Raw genomic sequence first — 23,173 nt, forward strand, 5'->3', positions numbered from 1 at the left:
TAATACAAGGGGGAGAAATGAATGACAGTAGAGGGGGTAGAGAGAGAAGAGGAGAGGGGAGGGGAGGGGAGGGGAGGGGGGATAGTAGAGGATAGGAAAGGCAGCAGAACACAACAGACACTAGTATGGCAATATGTAAATCAATGGATGTGTAACTGATGTGATTCTGCAATCTGTATAGGGGGTAAAAATGGGAGTTCATAACCCACTTGAATCAAAGCGTGAAATATGATATATCAAGAAATTTGTAATGTTTTGAACAACCAACAATAAAAAATTAAAAAAAAAAAAAAGAAAATCAAAAGCATAAGCAAACTGGGAATTAAAGAAAAAAGAAAGAAAAAAGAGAAAAGAAATTTTCAATATTATTGAAGGGAAATTTAATATTATTTTTGAAAAAGAATCTCTAATGACATTAAAATTGTTTGATATCCAAGCAACCAAAGAAATACCAAGTTCCATGTACAACATGGCGCTAGAGCTTTGTAAAATGTTAGGGTAAGGGAAAAAAGCCTGAATGGAAATACAGAGATATTTTTGAATCTGATGTGTTTCTCACAATAAGTTGTATTACTTATGTTCAAAAATTAAATGCATTCACATTTTCTGGGGTGGATCTGGTTGTTGGAATGATGACCAAGACGGGCAGCAGGAATCCTGAAGCACACTTTTGTCCCTAAATTCTGATAGATGACACTAAGAAAGGCATTGCAGGAGAGCTTTTCCTCTTCCCTGTGCCTATTTTTTATTCATCAACATTAAGTATTTTATTTGCAAGAAATAAATATGAGGAAAGATCAATCTCATTTTTTTGTTACATTTGCTATCAGGAGAAACAGAACTGACTCAGCGATACTATGATCCTCACATATGCACAGAAGCAGCTGAGTTTCTACTTCACCTAAATATGGGAGAGTGGACCTGTCTTATTTTGAACTAGGAGCGTTTGAGGGGAAAAGATTCTGCAATGATCCCTTCAAAGAGTAGAAGGGGCCAGGCATGGTGGTGCACGTGGTAACCCAGTGAATTAAGAGGCTGAGGCAGGAGGATTGTAAGTTGGAGGCTAGCCTCAGTAATGTAGTAAGGACCTGTCTCAAAATAAAAAATAAAAAAGGGCTGGAGGTGTGGCTCAGTGGCTAAATGCCCCTGGATTTGATCCCTAATACAAACAAACAAACAAACAACAACAACAAGAAAAAACCCAAAAAATAAAGAGTAAAAGAGAGGAAATGTGATCAACTACAATATTAATGCAAATGGAGCTAAAAATGGAACTTTCTGACAGCCATGTGCATGGTGACTGTTTGAAAATGGGACCAAGTTCTTCAGTGCTGTATCCAAGGAAGCAGGAGTGACACTCTATAATCACACTTTCCAGAATAAGAATTTAGTGAAAAACTTTAAAGCTGGCACAGAAGGTTTGTGCTTCAAATTTGTCTTCCCTTTTAGCATTGAGCACAAGATAGATTGAGTCATCATCGAACATGGATTGCCAAATTCTAACTCTTATCTTGGAAATGAAGTTTAGCTCAAAACAGATGTCAATAAAGCAGAGGTCAACAAAGCTTGCAGTAAAATGAGAACAGTTACACTTGTGGGCAGAGAGACGTGTATGAAAGAACCACACCAATGGAAATTGAGGAATCATGGAACACTTTATGATGAAAAACGGAAAATCCGTCACACAGGAGAGGCTAATTCCTTCCCGCTTTAACTGATTATTAAATATTTCACTCAGGATGCACAGCCAAAAATAGAGTTGATTAAAATTACATGAGCTTTTGATTTAAATAAGGCTCATGCTTGCATGCACGTTTGCTCATTCAATCATTCAACAACTACTTATGAACCATGTTCTCAGTGCTGTGCTGTCAGGGGAGAGAGACAGAGACCTGTTGGGGCTTCCAAAGGCCATGGCGGAGTCACAGTGGACCAGTTCTACCCATGATGCTTTAGATATCTATTCCTGTGCAATATTTCCCAGAGATGATCAAGGCCCTTGTCCAATCTGCCACCTGAACATGTGTTTTAGCCCAGGTTCCCTAGAAGATGAGGGTCTAAAGTGAAGCTGAGGCTGTATTGGGAGGTGCCATCAAGGCGATGAGACTGAGGGGGAGAAGGGGGACAAATGTGAGGTGGCGTGTTTCAAGCTGAACCAAACAGAGAGCAGGTGGCCTGGGCAGGGAAACTGAGCTCATGGGACACTGTGCCTTACACTGTCTGCTGGGATGAGCTTTCTCTCCTCCCTGTCTTTGGGCAAACCTTTTGGGCAGTTAGATACTGAGGAGGCCAGGTGTCATGCCTCACCTGGAAGTGAAGAGACAAAGCCGGAGCCTTGTCAGTCCTGCTGGGCCACTGCAGCTCCTACCTGGGCAGGAACAAGGGAGGCCGTGTCACAGCCCAGTCTGTATCTGTGGAAGAGCCCAGAAGAGGAAGTGAGGGCCAGACTTCCCCATGGGGCCAGAGGTGAGGCCCAGGTAGGGAGTGGGCAGGGCTGGGCTAATCTGTGGAGGCACATCAGGAGTCTAGTGAGGTATTTAGGGAGTAAAACATCATCAATGCGCCTGCTTCAAGGTATGAATAATAAATGATCATGAGCAATGTTTGAAAAGAACCTCTTTTCCTAGGTTTTCTGTAGTCTTCTATTCAAGTGAGTGCAGTGACTTCATACCCAACAGCAGGAGGCACGGTTGCAAAACTCAGTAAAATTATTGGTACATGTAGTTGATTCTGGAGAACTTTAACATCAAGAAATATTTATTGGTGTTGACATCATGTGCACTATGGACAAAGGTTATAATCCTAAAACCTCTGAAATTCTTCAGAGAGGATTTGTTACATAAAGCTTTCCTATATTTGAATTTCAAGCAGACTCAGGGACATATATACCATCATTCCCACCATATATGTGCAGGAATCGGGACTGAGAAATTTCATGACTAGACCAGTTGGAACCCAGGCTACACCTGCCAGAGGCTCTGTTCTGGGCTCACCCACATCACCATTCCAAACCCCAAACCCCCAGCAGTGACTTCAGTGTATCCAGCAGCCTGCTCACCTTCCCACTGCCCACTTCTCCTTTCAGTCAGGTCAACTGGACCCTGGTTTAGGTTTAGTCTTCCTAACATATCTCGGCCTCTCTCTCCACAGCTTACAAAAGCGCTACCATTCTGAGTGGACCTCTTTGATCTTGCCCAGCTTCGACTTTCAAGTTCATGGGAAGGAGAGAACCAAAGACAGAGTTCCAGGGAAGTGAACAGGAGGAGTCAGGTGTACCGGGCTGAGCTCCAAAGAAAGCCAAGATGTGTGGGAACCGCTTTAATAGCATTGACCCTGGGGAATGCGCCCAAGTGCAACACAAAAGCCAGTGGGAAGCCAGTGCAAAATCCTGGTTTATTATCTCCTCAGAGCAGTTTGGAAACAAAGCTGTTGATAAGCAAATTTTTGTTTGCTTTGCTTGCAAAAAAAAAAAAAAAAATGTTGCTTAAGGAAAAAAAAAGGAAGCACAGAGAAGTACCTGCTGAATTCTGAGAGTCTTGGGTTGGCCAGTTAACCCAGGGCAAGCCAGTTTGCCTTCACAAATCCTGGATTCTATTGTTTTCAAATTCCTGTTTTTTCCTGAAGTCACAGCCAATTTAATTTTCCTCAAAGGCACATGGACAGGTCTCTACTAGTGGCCCTTGGGCTGGAATTCCCCACAGGGCCCATGAACCCATTCCTAAAATCTATGGTAAAACCTACACTTGTGCAAGGGTGGGAAGAGGTAAGAAAAAGGACCTGAGCGTCTGTGACAACCTAGTTCAGGTGGCACTAGGAACCTGCCTCCTATCAGGGGCTCATAACGTGCTCATGATTGAGTTATTCCTAGCCACAAGGTCTCCCAGTCTGAAATTGATAGAGCGGTATTGGGGCCCACACTGTGGCCCCAAGGGGAGAATGCCATTCACATTCTGGATTTTGTTTTGCAATCCTAGAACTTCTGTTTGTTGGTCTGCTATTGTGATACCTACCTTCCTGTGTTTCAATTTGTATTTTCTTTGATTTATTACAAAGATTAAATATCTTTCATTGATTGGTTATTTTTATTTTGTATAAATGGCTCTTTGCCTGTTCTTCTAGTGAGGTGTTATGGGAAGCAGGCCGTGCCCTGCTGTGAGTTACCCCATGTTGTAGAGAATAGTAGTTTGACATGAGCTACTGCATTTTGAATTCGAGTGAGAAGGCAGAGTGATGTGGTAACTGGACAATAGATGACCACTAGACATTGGACACACAGTACTTACTGAACAATACCCAGATGCACAGCACAATCATAAATTAAAACTGATACAGTAATAGCACTAACAAAAAAATAGCACTAACCCCCTGTGAGCTTAATGAATTAAATCAGAAGCACACAGATGCCTGGGCATATCAAACACAATATCAGAGAAACCACACCTGACTCTGAGCTCATCAAACACATCAGACCACTGAATGATGCAACTCTCTTCTGAAAGACATAAAAGGAAGGACACGTACGATAGCGGTATAGCAACACACTGACCCTGTCACCTGGTCACTTATCAGAACCTTTGCCCAGGACCATTGCCACAGCAACTCCAACTCTGTATTGGGCTTCAGTTCAATGCTATTTCTCCTGTGAAAAATGGACCATTTTGAATTGACACTTGCAACTGGCACTGTGAAAGCACCTGTCCTTAGGACACTCCCTCTACTCTGCCATGTGAACTGGTGGGCTAAAACCCTTATGTGACCACCTGCAGTGACTCTTTGCATTTGTACCTGCTCTTTGCCTTTGTTTCAAGGGTCTGTGCATGACCCTGAAACCCTGTGGCCTTCTTAGCCTTTCTGTAACTTACACATATATAATGGTATGAAACAAGATGTGTGACTTGATTGTTAGAGATATTAGTAATTAAAAATAAAACGGAGTAAAATAACTTGTGATTGCCTCAGTCATAACACCTATGGATATTTTCAGTGAATTAAAGCTGATTAAAGTGATACAGCTTGTGTATTTGTTATTCAATAAATCCTGACATTGTGGAAAGACATAAACATGTCAGGTATATCTTAATAGCATGGTTTGTCACAACAGATCTTTAAGTATTCTTAGTGATTTGCAAATAAATACTCTTTATATATTAAGGCTAAAACAAAGTATAAAGCTCTGTTGTGATCATCAACCTTGGGGATGTTGAGATATTAGACATAAAGAAAATACCTACCTGTTAGGCACAATGGTACATACCTATAATTCCAGTGACTCAGAAGGCTGAGACAGGAGGATTTCAAGTTTGAGCTGAGCCTCAGCAATTGAGACTCTCACTAACTTAGCAAGATCTTGTCTCAAAATAAAAATAAAAAGGGCTAAAAGGCTGGGGATATGGCTCAGTGGTGGAGTATTCCCTGGGTTCTTATAATTTTTTTTTTTTTTTGGTACTGAGGATTGAACCCAGGGGCACTTAACCACTGAACCATATCCTCAACCCCAATTTTTTTTTTCTTTTGAGACAGGGTCTCAAAAGGGCTTTGCTCAGTTGCTGAGACTGCCCTCATACTTGTGATTCTTCCACCTTAGCCTCTGGAATTGCTGGGATTGCAGGTGTGTACCACCATGCCTGGCTAGAATTTTCTATGCTATTGTTTTAATTTCTCTCTTTGAAAAAAATGATTTGGGGAAAATATTGAGAATTCAGAGGATGACTGTTTACTGTTTAGCAAAGATTTAGTCAGAAAAATAGTTTAATTTATTAAATAAGCAGTTAAATCAATGGCCACTAGACCTCAGAGGGCCATGAAAAGAAATAAACCAATGAAACAAGAGCCCCTGACTGGAATGTATGGTCTTGGGTATGGACAAGGCTCTATTTGGAGGGGCTGGTTCTATTTTCATAGAGAGATGAACTGGGGGTGTGGAGCAGAGCTCTGTGTAAGGCCTGAGCCTCAGCCACATGTTGAACAAAGAGGGCTGGGGGCGTAGCTCAGTGGTAGAGCACTTGCTTAGCACATGTGAGGCCCTGGGTTCTATCCCCAGTATTGGGGGGTGTGGGGTGGGGACGAATACCCCAAAGTCATCACTTCCTAATTGTTTTATTATATTTCATCATTATTTAGGCTTTGGGGGTCGCTTTTGTCTACTCTGTGTATTCAGTGGAAATGCTCTTCAATGGTGGCAGCTGTGCATCCTTCAATTCTGTTTCTGATGGTATCACCTTGGCAACTTGTATTCAAATATTAAATGGGAGCCCGATACTGGAGGCTACAGCCCATAAGTTCCTACGTGAACACAACAAAACCTGTTCAGATTTCTCTCCTCAATGTGGCTAATTTAAAAGAAAATGAAACTTAAGTTTAGCCAATCATGGATGGCCAACAGGCACTAGTTTTATTGTCTTGAACTTCCTACCAGGATTTCCAAATAAGGTGCCTTTTTAAACTTTTAACTAATCAAAGAATTCCTTTCCTCACCCTATGAGAGTTTCCCCTTAATCACAGGCATCTCACAGCTGGGGTTTGGTGCTGCGTGGTCCATTAATCACTATTTGCTCATATAAACTCCTTAAAATTTTAACACACCTCTGTGTATCTTTTAACACTTAAAATCAGCCATGGTGGGAATATTCCCACAGTGAAATGGACAACTTCTACAAATAAGGGCTTAATTTATTTCTAGACTTAAGAAAGTGATGGAGAAAATGTCAATGATGGCGTTTAAACTTAAAAGCCTGTTTTGTTTGCAGCCATTATGAGTGTGAGTTGTGAGTGGCATAAAAACGGGAAATATTCTTCCCATATTTGGAAACTATTATCCAGCATAGCAGAAGAAGTTGCTTACATCATTGACAAATGAAGTTCCTACATGTCTTTGTTGTCTCTCTGACAAAAATTTTAACCAGCATTTATGTCAGAAGCACAGTTGTTACGAATTTCTACTAGAAGTTGGCTATGCATTCAAGGATATGGCAAAAACCAGTGAATTCATTCTCTGAGAATCGAATAGCTACATGGAACTTACAATGTGAATGGTGTATATTAGATTATTTGTAAATTGTATGCTACACAATATGGAACGAAGGCATAGGAAAATGGGGATGTGATGGATGCCTCATATAATACCCAAGTAAACAGGCCTCTTCACTACTAAGAACCAATGTTAAATTCAACTGTGACTTGTAAATAGGGTAGGGCAAGGGGCAGAAATGATGACCACAGACCCACTGTGTTTTGGGGGTAAAGCTATATTAGAACACAGCACACGATTCAGCTCCATATTTTCTTTTGCAATACAATGGCAGCATTGAGTAGTTGTCACAGAGGCCAGAAAGTATAACATATTTACTATCTGGCCATTTTCCCCCCAAAATTTGCCAATCCATGGGACAGAAGTGAAAGAGCCATCTGTGAATTATTTGAGTTTGTCTAAAATAGTTCATAAATATTTTTCTAATTTTAACATTGTATTTTTTCCAAACAGAAGTTTCTAATTTTATGTGTTTTCATTTATCATGATAATTATTTCCTTTCCAAATGGTTAGCCAGTTGTCAATAGCTTTTACTCAACACTTTATTCCTTCCCCACCAATGTGAAGTGCTATACAGCCCTCTGTATCTGTGGGTTCTAAATCCATGAATTCAACCAACTGTGGATCAAAAATATTTGACAACCATGTACAGATTTTTTTTAATCTTTTTATTTCCCCCCATTTCCATAGCATTTACATTGTATTAGGTACCATGTAATGGTACCCAATATGATTCATTCAGAGATGATTTAAAGTATACAGGAGGATGATTCATTCAGAGATGATTTATGGGAGGATGTGTGTAGGTTACACACAAATATTGCACCATTTTTATACAAGAGCCTTGAACATCTAAGGATTTTGATACCTATGGGGGTCCTGGAACCAATCTCCCACAGACATAGAGGGATGGCTGTACTTAGTATATATAGACTTATTTATGGACTGTCCTACTGTTCCCTTGACTTACTTGTATATTCTAGTAACAGTTCCATACCATTTTAATTATAGTTTTTAAAGATATGTTTAAATATCTGCAGCTGATTTTTTGTCAGAATTTCTCTAGCTAGTCTCTATGCTCACTCTTTCAGATAAGCTTTACAAGCAAACATACAGTGATGTTTTCCCCCTTACTTTCATTGGATTTTGAAGGAGATTGTGCTAATACGGCAGACTATGAAGAATAGCCATCTTGACAATACTGAGTCCTCCCACCCAGGAACACAGTACCTAGGAAAACCCTTTAACAATCAGTGGGCCTCGAGTGGGGGTGTATATGTGTGTGTGTGTGTGTGTGTGTGTGTGTGTGTTTCAAATGTTCTAGTGCGTTAAAAAAATAAAAGAGTATACCCAGTTGGTCACAGAAAGTTCTCAGAAGTCCTTTGGATCTCCTGGATCTTTTATGGGGGAGGCAGCCTCCTAGGAGAGATCCTTCCTGGGACAAGGCATCTGTTAGTTAGCAATATTCCATTTGACTCCTGTCTTCTAAGGACAACATATGAAATAAAAAAATCCAACCAAAAATATCCTAAAGCCAGATATGTGAAAACCATTGGCTGCATGGTTACAAAGAATAAATCAACTAAGTGCTACCTGTGCCCCCTGGATGGACCTGAGAGAATGCACCATGCTGGGCTGTGAGGAGGGTGGCCCTGGGCCAGAGGCCAGGCCCTGAGTCTAGGCTCTTCGCTTACACAAGGGTGAGTCCAGTTGGGCTTGTGGATATAGCTTGAACTCAGTTTTCTCTTCCATAAAACAAGGATAAAAGCACATTATGGAGGAGTCACATTAATCATGATGCTAAGCACTTTGCAGGCACTGATTCATTTAATCTTTCAACAACCTGTGCAGAGGAGGAGCCTAAGGCTCAGAGCATGGAAATGCCCTGTCCAGGGCTACTGCTGGAAAGAAGCCAGATATGAATATGATGAACAGGTGGCTTGACTTGTATGCTGTGGTGGGTCTTTAAAAGCAAGCAAATGTGTACACCCCTATATACATGGACATGCACGCGTGTGCTCACACACACACAAATACCACAAACACATGTGCATACACAGATATACATACATACATGTCCACATATATGCACCCATCTATATTTATAGATATATGTCAGACTGGCTAACTGGAGATTAAAGGGAAAAAAAAAAAGCTCAAGTATTAAAAAAATATAAAGAAAGAAACTAGTTTTCCATGGTGCACTGAGCATTTTTTCCCTAGCAACTAAACATAAAACAACTAATCTTTATGGTTTTTCAATTGGGCCACCTAAATCTCTCTAACAGTTCTTCATTCTGACCTTTTTGGAAGAGATAATCCTCATATTTTTAAAACAACTTGTCATCATGGAAATTTTCAAATATATACAAAATAGAGGAAATAGCACAATGTACATCTCTGGCCCCCAAAACCATCCATATTTTGCCAGTCGTGCTTTGCCACCCCTCCCTGATCTTCCATGCCATACTCCCAGGTATATTTTAAAGCAAATCCCAGACATGGTAGCAATATTTTGTTTGAACATTTTTGGAAACCTTATAACTCCTTATTATAATTTATTACTGTTTAGGAGCCCACAATTCTACACTGATTTTTAATAATGAGATCAACTAGGACCAGTGTCCAGTGAGAACACAAACACAAACAATCATCCTAATCCCCTCTCATTCTTTTGATAAATCTGACTTCTTCTCTAGATTGGTGGGCATCTAGAAATAAGGCTGGTGACACTGAGAAAAACAGCACACGTGGGTCACTCTTTTGGAAACAGTGGAAAGAAATGAGAAAGAAGAAATTTTAATCAGAAAGTGAATTCTCAGCATTCGAGAGAATGACACAGAATTTTAAAGCGTGCCATCAATTGTCTCAGACAGTCTATTTATTACTGTGTGAATCCCAAGTATTAAAACTAAAACCCTTTGGAGTCATGAAGTAAGATACATGATGTTGATTATAGAAAGAGGATTGTGAAGCACGCTGGATTATTTCCTCCATTTGAATGCTGATGCCCCACAGTTCCCCTCCCAGGGGGAAATGGTGGGAGATACCCAAGCTCCTGAAGTGGCACTTGGTTATAAAGGGAAGCCATGGGTGGGGTGGAGTGGGGTTGTAGCTCAGTGGTAGAGCGCTTGCCTGGCATGGGTTCAATCCTCAGCACCACATAAAAATAAATAAATAAAATAAAGGTATTGTGTCCATCTACAACTAAAAAAAAAAAAAAAAAAAAGGGAGACCTGGACTATGTCAGTGAGGTTGGAGCCCTGCACAGAGAGCAACCATACCCCTGGTAAAACAGGCCCGACCCTCAGCATTGGAGGGTCAAGGCCAAGAATGAGAAAGCAGAGCTTACTCTCCTGCCTACCCAGAAGATCTGGCACACAGTAATTATGTGAGTGCTGAATGAATGAGAGAAGCACCAAGCAAAGACACCCCTGTGCTCCACAAAGCCAAGTCCAATTCCTGCTGTGTAGGGGAGGACCCATGCTTCATAGGCATCAGAGTGCCCACAGAAGCCCCAGGTCATGAGGGGGTGCAGGGCCCTTCCTTTGCCTAAGGGTATCAAGTGGGATGCACACCCAGGCAGCCAGGTGGGCCTGACCATGCAGGTGCACAGGCTATGCCTTGTGGCCCAGGTGTGACCACAAATGAGGCTCTGAGGTGAGTGGGGGAAGCCTGGGTCATCACCTCCTGCACAGCCAGCCTCATCTAACGGAAGGGGCCCAGCACTAAGGGAGAGTTGTGGACATTGGAGGTAAGAAGATCCTGGTCCAGGTTTGTCCAACCTGATGTAATAAGATGAAGCATACATGTTTCCAGGGAATGGAAAGTCCCTGCACTCAGTACCCAAATGGAAAATCTTCGGCATTCTGGATGGAAATTCTTAAAAATGCAGCCAAGCTTCTCTGAAAGATATTTCTGCAGAATGAGACCCCCTACCCCTTGTTCTGGTTTGAATCTTAAATGTCCCTCAAAAGCTCATGTGTTGAAGTCCTGGTCCCCAGTGCAACAGTATTCAGAGGTGGGGCCTTTGGGAGATGATGGGATCGTGAGGGCTCTGGCCTCATGAATGCATTCATCCATTGATGGGATTCATAGCAAAGTGGACTATCGGGAGGTATTGGAATCACTAGGAGGAGGGACCTAGTTGGAGGAAATAAGTCATTAGGGGCATGTCCTTGAAAGGTATATTTTGTCTCCAGTCCCTTGCTCTCAGTCTATCTCTGCTCCCTGGCCACCATGAGGTGAGCAGCTCTGTTTCACCATATGCTCCCCACCATGATGTTCTGTGTCAACACAGGCCCAGAAACAATGGAGCCAATGACTATGGACCACTGAAACCTTGGACCACTGAAACCATGAGCCCAAACAAGCATGTTTTCCTTTTAAGTTGTTTGTCTCAGGTATTTTGTCATAGTGTGGGAAAGCTGTCTAAAGCATTCCTGCTCCAACCTCACTGCGGCCAGCTCCCTGTTTCTGTGGCCTTGTGGGCTCTCTGCATGGAAACTGTCCCCAACCCTGAATAGGCAAGGACTAAATATGTCTTGCTCTGGAGGGGCACAGTTCTGGCATTACCATATCTGATACTAAGAAAAGTTCAATCAACTGTGCTGAATGCAAGAATGAATGAAAAGCTAATTGCACATGCAGCCCAGCTGTGAAGCGGGATCTGCACTCACTTCCATTCTTTAATTGTCTCCTGGAGGAAAGTGATCCTGGTAGAAGGAACACCCTTCCTTTGGTCTAGGAACTAAAGAGGAAAAGGGATGACTAATCTTAGTCTTAGAAAATGGTTTTAAAAGTAATTACATAAGCCAAGTTCAATCTGACACGAGGTGAGCATTATTCCAGCTAGCATATGATTCAGATCACTTAATTACTTAATAAACCCCAGGTCTTAGCTGAGATTTTCAAGTACTTTTTACTCAGCATACCATTAAAACCCAGCTCCCTGCCTTTTTTCTTTTTTTAAGTGATTGAGTTGCAGAGATTTTAAGGGAGGTTGAAATGAATAACTACGAAGGGAGGTACCTTGCTCTAAAAACAGGTTCTTGGGATTCCTGTGAAGAAATGAGCATGGTGCTGCTCTTCCGGGCACCACGCCTGGGTGTTTGCTGCATTATGCCGGGCACCAAGGCCAGCAGTGATCTTGCTCTCACAGGCCCCGCTCACCAGATGACCAGGGCATGAAAGGTCACACCATTCAGATCAGTTCACACCCTGACACCATTAATACCAATGGGGCCGCTGATCCTGACAATCCTCCTGGGCTCCTAAACTCCAGCAGCTGGATCCCAGAACTGGTGGAAAACCTGGTCATTGGTCACCCTTCCAGATTGAGGTGTGCAAACTGATGAGCACGCTTCAAGTTGGGGATCACCCTGCCTCATGAAGAACACTAGCTGTGAAGGAGTCCTCCCTGCCTCCCTCTCCTCCTTCCTATTGTATACCAATCATGAAACCACAACAGAGTAATAATGGGCACATAGGGCCCAGTTCCCCTCATCTCCCAAGGGTTGATTCTAAATGCCCTTCAGTAGGCTATCTTGTCACCTCTGATGTAGCCTCTTGGGTGTGACCTCAGAGTAAACTGACTCTGGGACCAGGTTCATGGGCACAGTGGAATAATGCCTTAGTGAACTTTCAGGGCACACAAGCACTTGATTCTTACAGTACCTTTTCACCCTGAGCATCCTGTAACCCAAGTTGCTAGATGGTGTTTTCTGGCACTATCACCATTTCTAAAGATCTTTTTAGACTGATGTCCTGATTTCTCCTTCCTCTACAGCCTTACCTGCCTATGACCAAATCATCCCTGGGCACAAGAATGTCTTCACTCTGGTAGCCATCCCTTCCTCGGGTCATCTCCCAGGAAACCCCTCATCTCTGCTCTGCATTCAAGGAAGCCCCTGGGGGCAGCCCTAGACTTGCGCCCAGAGGAGGAGAGTTGGGGAAGGTTGTCACTGAGGCCCAAATCTCAGCCCGACACTCCCCTCCCTTATTTGCCCTCCAATCAGATGTGGAAGGCTTGCTGTTTCATGGGGGACCTCCATCTGTGGTCCATCTACTGTCTGGTGAGCAAAGCTAGTCCTGAGGTTTCCTACCCCCAGGTGGTAGGAAGCAGGTGACCCATGGGTACTGCATGACATTTCATTTTACCTAGGGCCATCTCCTAGGGTGGACAAAGTAACCTACAGGGAGGGCATTTATAATCAGTGTTTGGGTGAAGAGAGGAACTAGGTCCTATGTGCACATTAATGAGTTATTATGGATACCTATTTTCTGTTTTACTGAGGTAAAAAAGAACAAATGAACACAGGGAAATTCTGAAATGTGGCAGGCCTTACAGTGTACCCATTCCTAAAGCCCTTTTTCCTTCAGCTGGGGGTCACCTGCTCTGCTGAACTCAGGGTCACTCCTGATGCTAGGGGGCCTTGTGTATGCAATTATTGGTTCCCCAAAACAGAACTGCATCTCAGGACTCTCTGTGCCCTCTGAATATCTGTATGGCTCTGGCACATGGCAGAATGTCCTCAACCATTCATCAGAATGCTGCTTAGGACACACAGAGCCTCCCGATTTGACACTGCAGAGACAACAGGGAGAGGGTTTATTACAGGTTGACCTCAAAAGTGCTGGGCTGCCTATCTCTTTCATCATGCACAAAACTCAACTCAACATGGATCAAGGACCTAGGAATTAAACCAGAGACCCTGTACCTAGTAGAAGAAAAAGTAGGCCCCAATCTTCATCATGTCAGATTAGGCTCCAATTTCCTTAACAAGACTCCTAGAGTGCAAGAAATAAAATCAAGAATCAATAAATGGAATGGATTCCAACTGAAAAGCTTCTTCTTAGCAAAAGAAACAATCAGTGAGGTGAACAGAGAGCCTACAGAATGGGAGCAAATTTTTACCACATGCACATCAGATAGAGCACTAATCTCTAAGATATATAAAGAACTCAAAAATCTTAACACCAAAAAAAAAAAAATAACCCAATCTATAAATGGGTCAAGGAACTGAACAGTTTTCAGAAGGCAATATATAATCAATCAACCAAATATATAAAAAAATGTTCAACATTTCTCGTAATTAGAGAAATGCAAATCAAAACTACTCTAAGATTTCATCTCACTCCAGTCAGAATGGCAGCTATTATAAAGACAAATAACAGTAAGTGTTGGGGAGGAAGTGAGGAAAAAGGCACACTCATACATTGCTGGTAGGACTGCAAATTGGTGCAACCAATATGGAAAACAGTATGAAGATTCCTTGGAAAACTTGGAATGGAACCACCATTTGACCCAGCTATCCCTCTCCTCAGTTTATACCCAAAGGACTTAAAAACAGCATACTATAGGGACAGAGCCACATCAATGTTTATAGCAGCACAATTCACAATAGCTAAACTGTGGAACCAACCTAAATACTCTTCAGTAGATGAATGGATAAAAAAAATGTGGTATATAAACACAGTGGAATATTACTCAGCATTAAGAGAATAAAATCATGGTATCTGCAGGTAAATGTATGGAGTTGGAGAAGATAATGCTAAGTGAAGTAAGCCAATCCCCCCCCCCCACCAAAATGCCAAATGTTTTCTCTGATATGAGGATGCTGATCCATAATGAGATCTGGGGAGGAGCATGGGAGGAATGGAGGAACTTCAGATAGGGCAAAGGGGAGGGAGGGGAAGGGAGGGGGTAAGGGGGTAGGAAAGACAGTGGAACGAGATGGACATCATTACCCTAAGTACATGGATGAAGACACAAATGGTGTGACTTTACTTTGTGTACAACCAGAGACATGAAAAAGTGTGCTCTATATGTGTACTATGAATTGAAATGCATTCTGCTATCATATATAACAAATTAGAATAAATAAATAAATTTTAAAAACTAAACTTTTCAAAACTTAAAAAAAAAAAAAGTGCTGGGCTTGCCAGTGTGGTGGTACATGCCTGTAATCCCAGTGGCTCAAGAAGCTGGGACAGGGGGTTTGCAGGTTCAAAGCCAGCCTCAGCAACAGTGAGGTGCTAAGCAACTCAGTGAGACCCTGTCCCTAAATAAAATACAAAACAGGGCTGGGGATGTGGCTCAGTGGCCAAGTACTCCTGAGTTCAATCCCGGTACTTAAAAAAAAAAAAATAAAAAAGTGCTGGGCTCACACAACAGTCCAGGAAAAGGCTACTTCATTTTTATCTGAGTCCCCTGGCTTCATGTTTTGCTCTTCATCCCATCACCTTATTCACTGCATATCCTAGGAGGCTAAAGCTGCCACCTGAGCACCAAATTCTGAGGTTGATGCTCAAATGAGGTAAGAAGTACAAGTGGAGCATGTTGGAGAGGCTTGACCGCAGCCGCAGGGTGCGATTCCCAAGGTGGAAAGATGCTAACGGAACTAAGGTGGAACTTCAGCTGTGTAAGAGGTGGGCAGCTGGATGCCTGGATGTGCTGAGCATGAGGCCCAGAGAAAGGAATCCCTCCCCACAGGCACAGAAGGAAGGGTTTGCTGTGCCTCAACCATGGCAGGCCACCTGCTGACACTGCCCTTTCTGGCAAAGACCTCGTTTAGGAGTCTCTGTACAGGGTAAAACTCACACAGAACAAGCGCATCCCAGAAGCCACTGTGGGAATGTGCATTGGTCTCTGTGACAAGACTGGAGAATGTGTCCCCATCTTTGAATTCTAAAAAGTCACCAAAGGTCAGAGCTGCTAACACCCACAAGATGTTTGTTTTGCTCTCATCTCAACCTAACAACAAAGACCCAGATTCTAATTGTGCATAAGTAAGGAGATCAGCCTATGTCAGGACTTAATTTGGAGCCAGTCTTGGAAAATGTTCCTGAATCTACTGATCCTATGTCCTCTGTAGCATGAACAGCATCTGGTCATGTGTTGATTACAGACAATTTCAATGGCACTAATCAATTTTGTCAACATCTATGGTGTACCTATCACAGACCATGCAACAAGGCTCCAGAGAGCATGAAAGAAAAGGTGGTGCTGGTGAGTGCTGTGGGGGCAGGAAGCAGGGAGCTGATGTGGCAGCACCGGGCTGAGCAGGAAAGGGCTTTAGCGCCTTGCTTTTTGCTGAGGCTAAGCCTCCATTCTTGAAGAGGAGTATCATTTTTTGAATAGTCCAATGAATTCCACCTCCTAATGTTTTATTTAGGATTTTTTTGTGGATCTATTCAAAATTGTCTTTATTTCTTTCATTTATTTTCTTTTGTTATGTTGATCAATTTTTCTTCATCCTTATTTTCCTCTAGTGATGTGGAAGGTCAGCATCTTGTTTTGAATTTTGGTTATCACTAGATTATACATAGACATTTGATTTGGTACGTTTGTAGCAGGGTTAAGAATCAAACATGATCTTTTACCCTGCCCTGTCAAGGTAAAAATAAGAATTTTAGCAAATTTTGATTTCCTCTCATTCTCATCTCTAACCTCTATGTTTTCATAGAAGCAACATAGAGTGGGAGCATTAGTGGGGCAAGGAGGATCTCTACCACAGATGTTCAGATGAGACCTCTCGAGGAGACCATGTCTGAACTTCAATCATGGGAATCATTGGGGAGAGTAAGCATTTCCAGAGGAGAGCAGCGGATACAAAATCCCTGGGTTGGGTAAAATTGAACATATTCAGGGAGCTGAAAGGAGGTCACTATGATAGGACAGAGAAAATGGAACATGGTGGAGGGGTACTGGAAGCTTTGCAGGTTAGGCTAAGAGATTAGGGTTTTGCTTTAAGTTGTGAAGGTCAAGGAGTAGTTATCAGGGGTTTATGGTCATATGAATTGTATTTTAAAATATTATCAGCTACTGTGTGGGGAGTGACTAGCTGCTAGAGGTAGAGGTAGGGAGGCCAGGGCAAGTAGGAAGCAATGGTCAGCAGGGGACTGGATGGAGGAAGTGGGCAGATGAAGATGTATTCTAGGGGTAGCTGATAGAGAAAGAGAAGAACTGGAGGTTGATTCTTGAGTTTTGGCTGAGCAAGTAATTGACAAGGAGGCTATTTATGTTAATGAGAACACTGGAGAAGCAGTTGGAAAATTCTGCCGGAGATGCACAGGGAAATGGAACATGGTGGAGGGGTACTGGCAGCTTTGCAGGTGAGGCTAAGAGATTAGCTTCTTAGACCCCATGTGCAGAAGCTTTGGAGGCTGTTGCAGAGCAGGTCTGGAATGCATGGGGGGCAGTAATGGGCACTGTCATCAGAGTGCTGAGTGTGGCTGCTTGAGATCCCAAAGCGGGAGACCCAGGAGCATGCCCAGGGCTGTGTGGGGGAAGGATCCACAGGGGCAGGAGATCCACAGGAGAGACAGGTGAGGCAGGGAGAGCCCAAGTGACATGGCATCCTGCAGCTGCATGAGGAGGGTGCTTCTAGAAGGGGTGAGCTGCTGAGTATTGTTATGTGTTGTTTTCTGTGCTTGACACCCTGCCTTCATTGACTGATTTTATCCTGTAACAACTGAATGGCGTGGACATCAGCAGCCCATTTTCTAAATGAGGAGACAGAGGCCCGGAGAGGCTAACTGATTTGTTCATGGTTGCAGGTATTAGTAAGAGTTTGGCTTCAAAGCCCAGAGTACCATAGAGAGTGTGAAGCCTGTTAGAGACACAGGCTCTGGCTTTAGCAGCCTGCTGAGGACAGAGATAGGGACATTGGCTTGGGCACATGGAGACCCTGCAGGACCCTAAAAAGCCCCAGTTTTTTGTTGACGTGGTCAGAAGTGGGCTGGGAGTCAGCGGTGGACAGCCATAGCAGGCCACTTCACTGCAGAGAAGTAAGCAGTGGCTACAGGGGATGCAGAGCCAAAGAAGGCTCCACAGCATGGGTATGAGCCTAACGGGCTGGAGAAGGAAGGATGATGCCTTAGGACACAGGTAGGGCTTGTTGCATTCTGCTCATGGTACAAGCGAACATCACAGGTCCATAGTAGTGAAGAGAAGAGCCACCAGGCTTACAGGCAAGCAGGCAGGTTGGACTAGTGCAGGAATGCTCCCAGTGCCCAGAGCAATGACTGCTGGAGGGCGCAGCTGGCGTGGGAAGTTGACCCTTGATTGTTCATACTAGGCTGATATACTTTGGGACTTTAAAAATAAAGAATTTAGGAGCTTACATTTTCAACATGGAAACCTCAGGTCACTTAAAGTTTTAGGTTTTTATATTTTTAGAGTTTGTTAGAGCACTATTTATTTACTTATTTTTTACTAGGCAAAGAACTTTATTCAACTTTGGTTCAAACTTTATTCCCAGGCTTCTTCAGCTTAATTAGCTGCAAAGAATAAATTGTGTATAAGCAAGAACCAAAAAGAGCTGCCGTGTCCAAGAGGCTTGGGCTTAAAAATATTAGAGATCTAGATTTTATCAGATCCATAAACAAAACAATTTTAAAAAGCAGTCATAATATAAAATAGCAGCTCCCAGTAAGTTATTCAAGTTTATCTTCTTCAGAAGTTGATCAGTTTAGTTTGTCTCATTCTTAGAAGCCTCAACAAAATTTTCCACAAGATCTGGAACTTCATCATCATCATCCTCTTCAGCAGTAAGTGGTGCTTTTCCATCCACAGATTGTTTGAGCAGAGCTCAGCCAGTCTCCTTCAACTAGTCAGATGGTCTGCACCAAGTTGGTTTAAGATGCTGGGTAGTATTTCTGTATTTGCTTTGACCCAGCATGGCCTGTAATGGTGAAAGTGTTTGTGGCCAGAGACACCTGAACTTCAGGGTTGTTAAAGTGGATCACTGTTCCTTGGTTTGTAAACATATTCACCTCTTCAATACCAGAGACATTGTTTACCCCTGACTTCTTTAAGGAGAATTGAAGTCTTTTATCATCTGCTGTAGCGGTTCTATGAACCACCTTCTTTCTGCGAGCAGTTCCTTTCCCACCAAAGCGCACTTGTGCCTGCAGTTTGGTGAGTTTTTCCTGGTTCATGATAGTTTCTTTCATCTTGTTGGAGCAGAAATGGGGCTGCGTGGGGGGACTAGGGTTGGCGCTCAGGGGGTCTCTGGTAGACCAGCTGAGATTAGGTGCATGCGTAGGATGGCAGTTAGAGGGAGGCCAGAAGTAATATTTTCTTAAAATAGTTTTTTTTTTTTTTTAAACCAGAAAGTAAGTGATTTGGGGAGAGATGAAAACCTACAGATAACTTGATCATTTAAAGTCAATTTTTCTGCCGAAAGCAAGACATTGTTCTTTTTTCCCCCTCCCTAGTTAAAAAAACAAAAATAAAAACAAAAACACACCCTTGAACCTATGTGCTACAGAGAACTAGAAAAGAACCAGGGCAGGAGAAGGCTCTTAAATACCCACAGAGTGATCAAGAAATGGGATGTGTCCTCATAGTAGGGCACAAAGAAGAAGACAACAGTGAAAGTAAGTCTTGGAAAAGTCCTCCACAGGAAAGCAAGACTCGAGCACAGTTCACTAAAACCTACCAAAAAATAATCCACAAGAGCTGCAGGAGGAGCTTATTTACTGCCCTTTGTAAATGACTCTAGAGTAAGATGTGATGATTATTCTGGTTTTCTTTCCTGACTATTCCCCCATCACCTAGATCAGTATTTGGGTCTTCATAGCCATTCAAAAAAGATTGGTTAAGTAATAATTATTTATTAACTAAAAGGATTTATAAAAGGGTACCAATCAAAATTAAGAAAACTATTCCATTAACAGTAGCACCAAATAAAATAAAATAAAATACTTAGGAATAAGTTTAACAAAGGCATTAAAAAAGCTTGTATACTAAAACCTACCAAAAAATAATATTGAGCTGTAGATGTAGCTCATTGGTAGAGTACTTGCCTCATGTGAGGCCCTGTATTCAATCCCCGGTACCCCTCAACATATGTATGTATAGCTGAACAAAGTTATAAAAGACTCACATTTGGTATGCATAAAGACAGATACATAGGTCAACGGAACAGAAAGTCCAGAATGAAATCCCTTATACCTATGGCCAACTGACTTTGACAAGAATGCCAAGTTCAAACAATGGGGAAAGAAGAGTTCTTTCAACAAATAATGCTTGGATGACAGGACAACCCTGTGCAAAAGAATGAATTACCTCATATCATATACAATAATTAACTCAAAATGAATCAAAGACCTAAATATAAGAGCTAAAACCATTGAAAGGAAACACAGGAGAACCGCAAGGTGGTGCAAGCCGGTAATCCCAGTGATTGGAAGGCTGAGGCAGGAGGATGGCAAATTCAATAAATTAGCTAGATCCTGTCTCAAAATAAAATTAAAAAAGGGTTCGGGAGGTAGTTCAGTGATACAGCACCTCTGAATTCAATCCTCAGTACTGGGAAGAAAACAAAAAGCATATAGAAGTAAATCTTTGTGACTTTGGGTTAGGCAATGATTTATTAAATATGATACCGAAAGTATAAATGACAACTATAAAAAACTGGACTTCTTCAGCATTAAAAAACTTTGTTCTACAAAGGTCATTATCATCCAAGTGAAAAGACAACCTAAAGAATGGGAAAAATGGGCTGGGGATGTGGCTCAAGAGGTAACACACTCGCCTGGCATGCGTGGGGCGCTGGGTTCGATCCTCAGCACCACATAAAAATAAATAAAGACGTTGTGTCCACCGAAAACTGAAAAATAAATATTAAAAAATTCTCTCTCTCTCTTCTCTCTCTCTCTCCTCTCCTCTCTATCTTTAAAAAAAAAAGAATGGGAAAAATATTTGCAAATCATTTATCTGATAAAAACTCTTACAACTCAACAACAACAACAAAGCAATCCAATTTTAAAAAGGGTCAGAAGACTTGAATAAATCTCTCTCCAAAGAAGATACACAAATGAGCAACAAGAACATGAAAAGATGCTCAACAGCATTAGTCATCAGGGAAATGCAAATCAAAACCACAGATACCACTCCACACCCAGTAGAAAGGCTATAAAAAAAGGTAAATAACAAGTGTTAGGGAGGATGTGGAGAAACCAGACCTCTCACACATCACTGGTGGAATGTAAATTGGCGTAGCCACTGTGGCAAATAGTTTGGCTGCTTCTGAAAAAGTTAAACATAGGGCTGGAGAGGTACTTGAGCGTTAGAATGCCTGCCTAGCACTGGTACGGTCCTGGGTTTGATTCTCAGCAACATACAAAATACATAAGTTAAACTTAGAGTTACCATATAATTTACCAATTCTATTCCAAGTTATATAACTAAGAGAAACGAAAACATGTCCACCCAAAAATTTGCACATGAATGTTCAAACGAGCACTATTTCCAATAACTAAAAGGTAGAAATGACCCAAACATCAATGGGTGAATGGTAAACAATGAATGGAATATGCATACAGTGAAATATTGTTTGGCCATAAATAATGAAGTTCCAATGCATACTACACCAAGGACAAACCTTGAAAACACATTAAGAAGCCAGATGCAAAGACCATGTATTATGTTATTCCATTTATATAAAATGTTCAGAATAGACAAATTCACAGAGTCAGAAAGTGCATTAGAAACTTTCAGGGGCTGGGAGGGGAGGAGGGACTAGAGACTGATTGATTCCCTAATGGGTATGGGGTTTTGCTTTGGGGGGATGAAAATATTCTGGAATTAGATAGGGTGATGGCTATACAACATTGTGAGTATACCAAAAGCCACTGAACTGTATACTTTGAAATGATTAAGATGGCGAATTTTATGTTCCATGAATTTTGCCTCCTCGAAACAAAAAGTTAGCAGAGACACTATAGTTAAATAAAGGCCTAGAGTTAAAAAGGTCGACATATAAAAGTTTAAATGAAATGCCCCAGAGTCACTGACCTTGTTTCTCTGTGTTGCGGATCTGGGATGGCATGTCTTGAATTTCCAAGGTCCATTCCCCTTCTGCCTTTTCTCCCCAACAGTGGACAGTCATGAATTCCCAGTTTGTGAAGCCTTCATTGGAAAAATCCAGCAATCTGCAGTTGGAAATGCAGTGTTAGAAAACGAGAAGGCCCTGATCTGGGGTGGCTGGGCAAAGGGACCAGCTCAAGGAGGATTCTGTGCACCAGAGGAATTATTCCTTGGGATCCCTTACAGACCTGCTGAAGCACACCCCTATACCAGGGAGGTGAGATGAGGGGAAAGGAAAGCATGCAGTTTTCAAATGTTGATTATTCTCAAAATCTCATAGCTGAGTCTCACCTCCACTATCTCCCCAAACTGTTTTAACATTCAGAGTGGCAGGTTGGCCTCACATGCCCAATAAAAGAAGGGGAATCACTCTGTGTGGTCTCTTCCCACTCATCCTAATTTTGGGGAGGGGTTACTAGAGACTGAACTCAGGGGTAATCTACCATCTATAGCCAGATCTATTTAGCTAGATTTTTTATTTTGAGATAGGTCTTGCTAAATTGCTGAAGCTGGCCTCAAACTTATGATACTCCTGCCTCAGCCTCCTAAGTTGCTAGGATTATAGGTGTGTGTGCCACCATGCCCAGCTCCTCCCATCCTAATTTATAGAGGAGAGATCCCAGACTACTAGTTTGTTGCAGCCCAACCACCAGTAACTAGCTGAGCTGGGACTCCATGTGGGAAAGGGGCATCATGACTCCTCCATGTTCTTTCTACCACCAACAGGTCACTGACCAATGTCCCCAATGCCACTTTCCTGAATAAGTTATTTGTTCCCTTCCCACCCCAGGACTGATCTCACAGAACCCATGACCCCGGAGCTTGGATGCACAAAAGTAAACAGAGGTTGGGCCACAGGACCCATGTAAGCCCCCAAAGGGTATTCACAGAGGAAGGCTTTCGAAAATGAGTATTTGTTGGACGAATGAAATGTCCATGTTTGTCTTAGAGATAGCTCTGTGCACTGTTCTTACAAATTAGAAAAAATGAACAATTACTCAAACTTGTGGGAAAAGTGATGCCCCTGAACCTCCAGGGATGGACCAGTTTGAACAGCTACATTTGAGGATGACAATGATGACAGACCTGGTTGTGTTCCAGGGCCAGTGGGAGGCACTCCTGGGCTGGAGGAGGAGGAGAAGGCTCCCCTGCACCTACCCCAGTGAAGCTCTCTTGGAGGTACTGATGAGCCTCTTTTTGTCTTCCAGACTGAAAGGTCTTTGACGGTTCTCACCAGCCTCTGGGCCTTCAGCCTCCCTCCCTCCCT

General features: G+C 42.4%; 1 protein-coding gene and 1 pseudogene across 4 annotated transcripts in view; both read right to left on the reverse strand.

Annotated features, from left to right (window-relative positions):
• Pcsk6 (proprotein convertase subtilisin/kexin type 6) overlaps nucleotides 1–23,173 on the reverse strand; it is a 152,603-nt gene that overhangs the window by 43,004 nt on the left and 86,426 nt on the right. For all 4 annotated transcript variants that reach the window (XM_048790370.1, XM_048790369.1, XM_015493134.2 and 1 more), the window contains one exon: nucleotides 21,835–21,971. In XM_048790370.1, the coding sequence (XP_048646327.1) occupies nucleotides 21,835–21,971 (137 nt within the window). The remainder of the gene's footprint in view (nucleotides 1–21,834; nucleotides 21,972–23,173) is intronic.
• Nucleotides 18,240–20,623, reverse strand: LOC125612508 (annotated as a pseudogene).

The sequence above is a fragment of the Marmota marmota genome, unplaced genomic scaffold (genome assembly GCF_001458135.2).
Source record: "Marmota marmota marmota unplaced genomic scaffold, marMar, whole genome shotgun sequence".
NCBI lineage: Eukaryota > Metazoa > Chordata > Mammalia > Rodentia > Sciuridae > Marmota > Marmota marmota.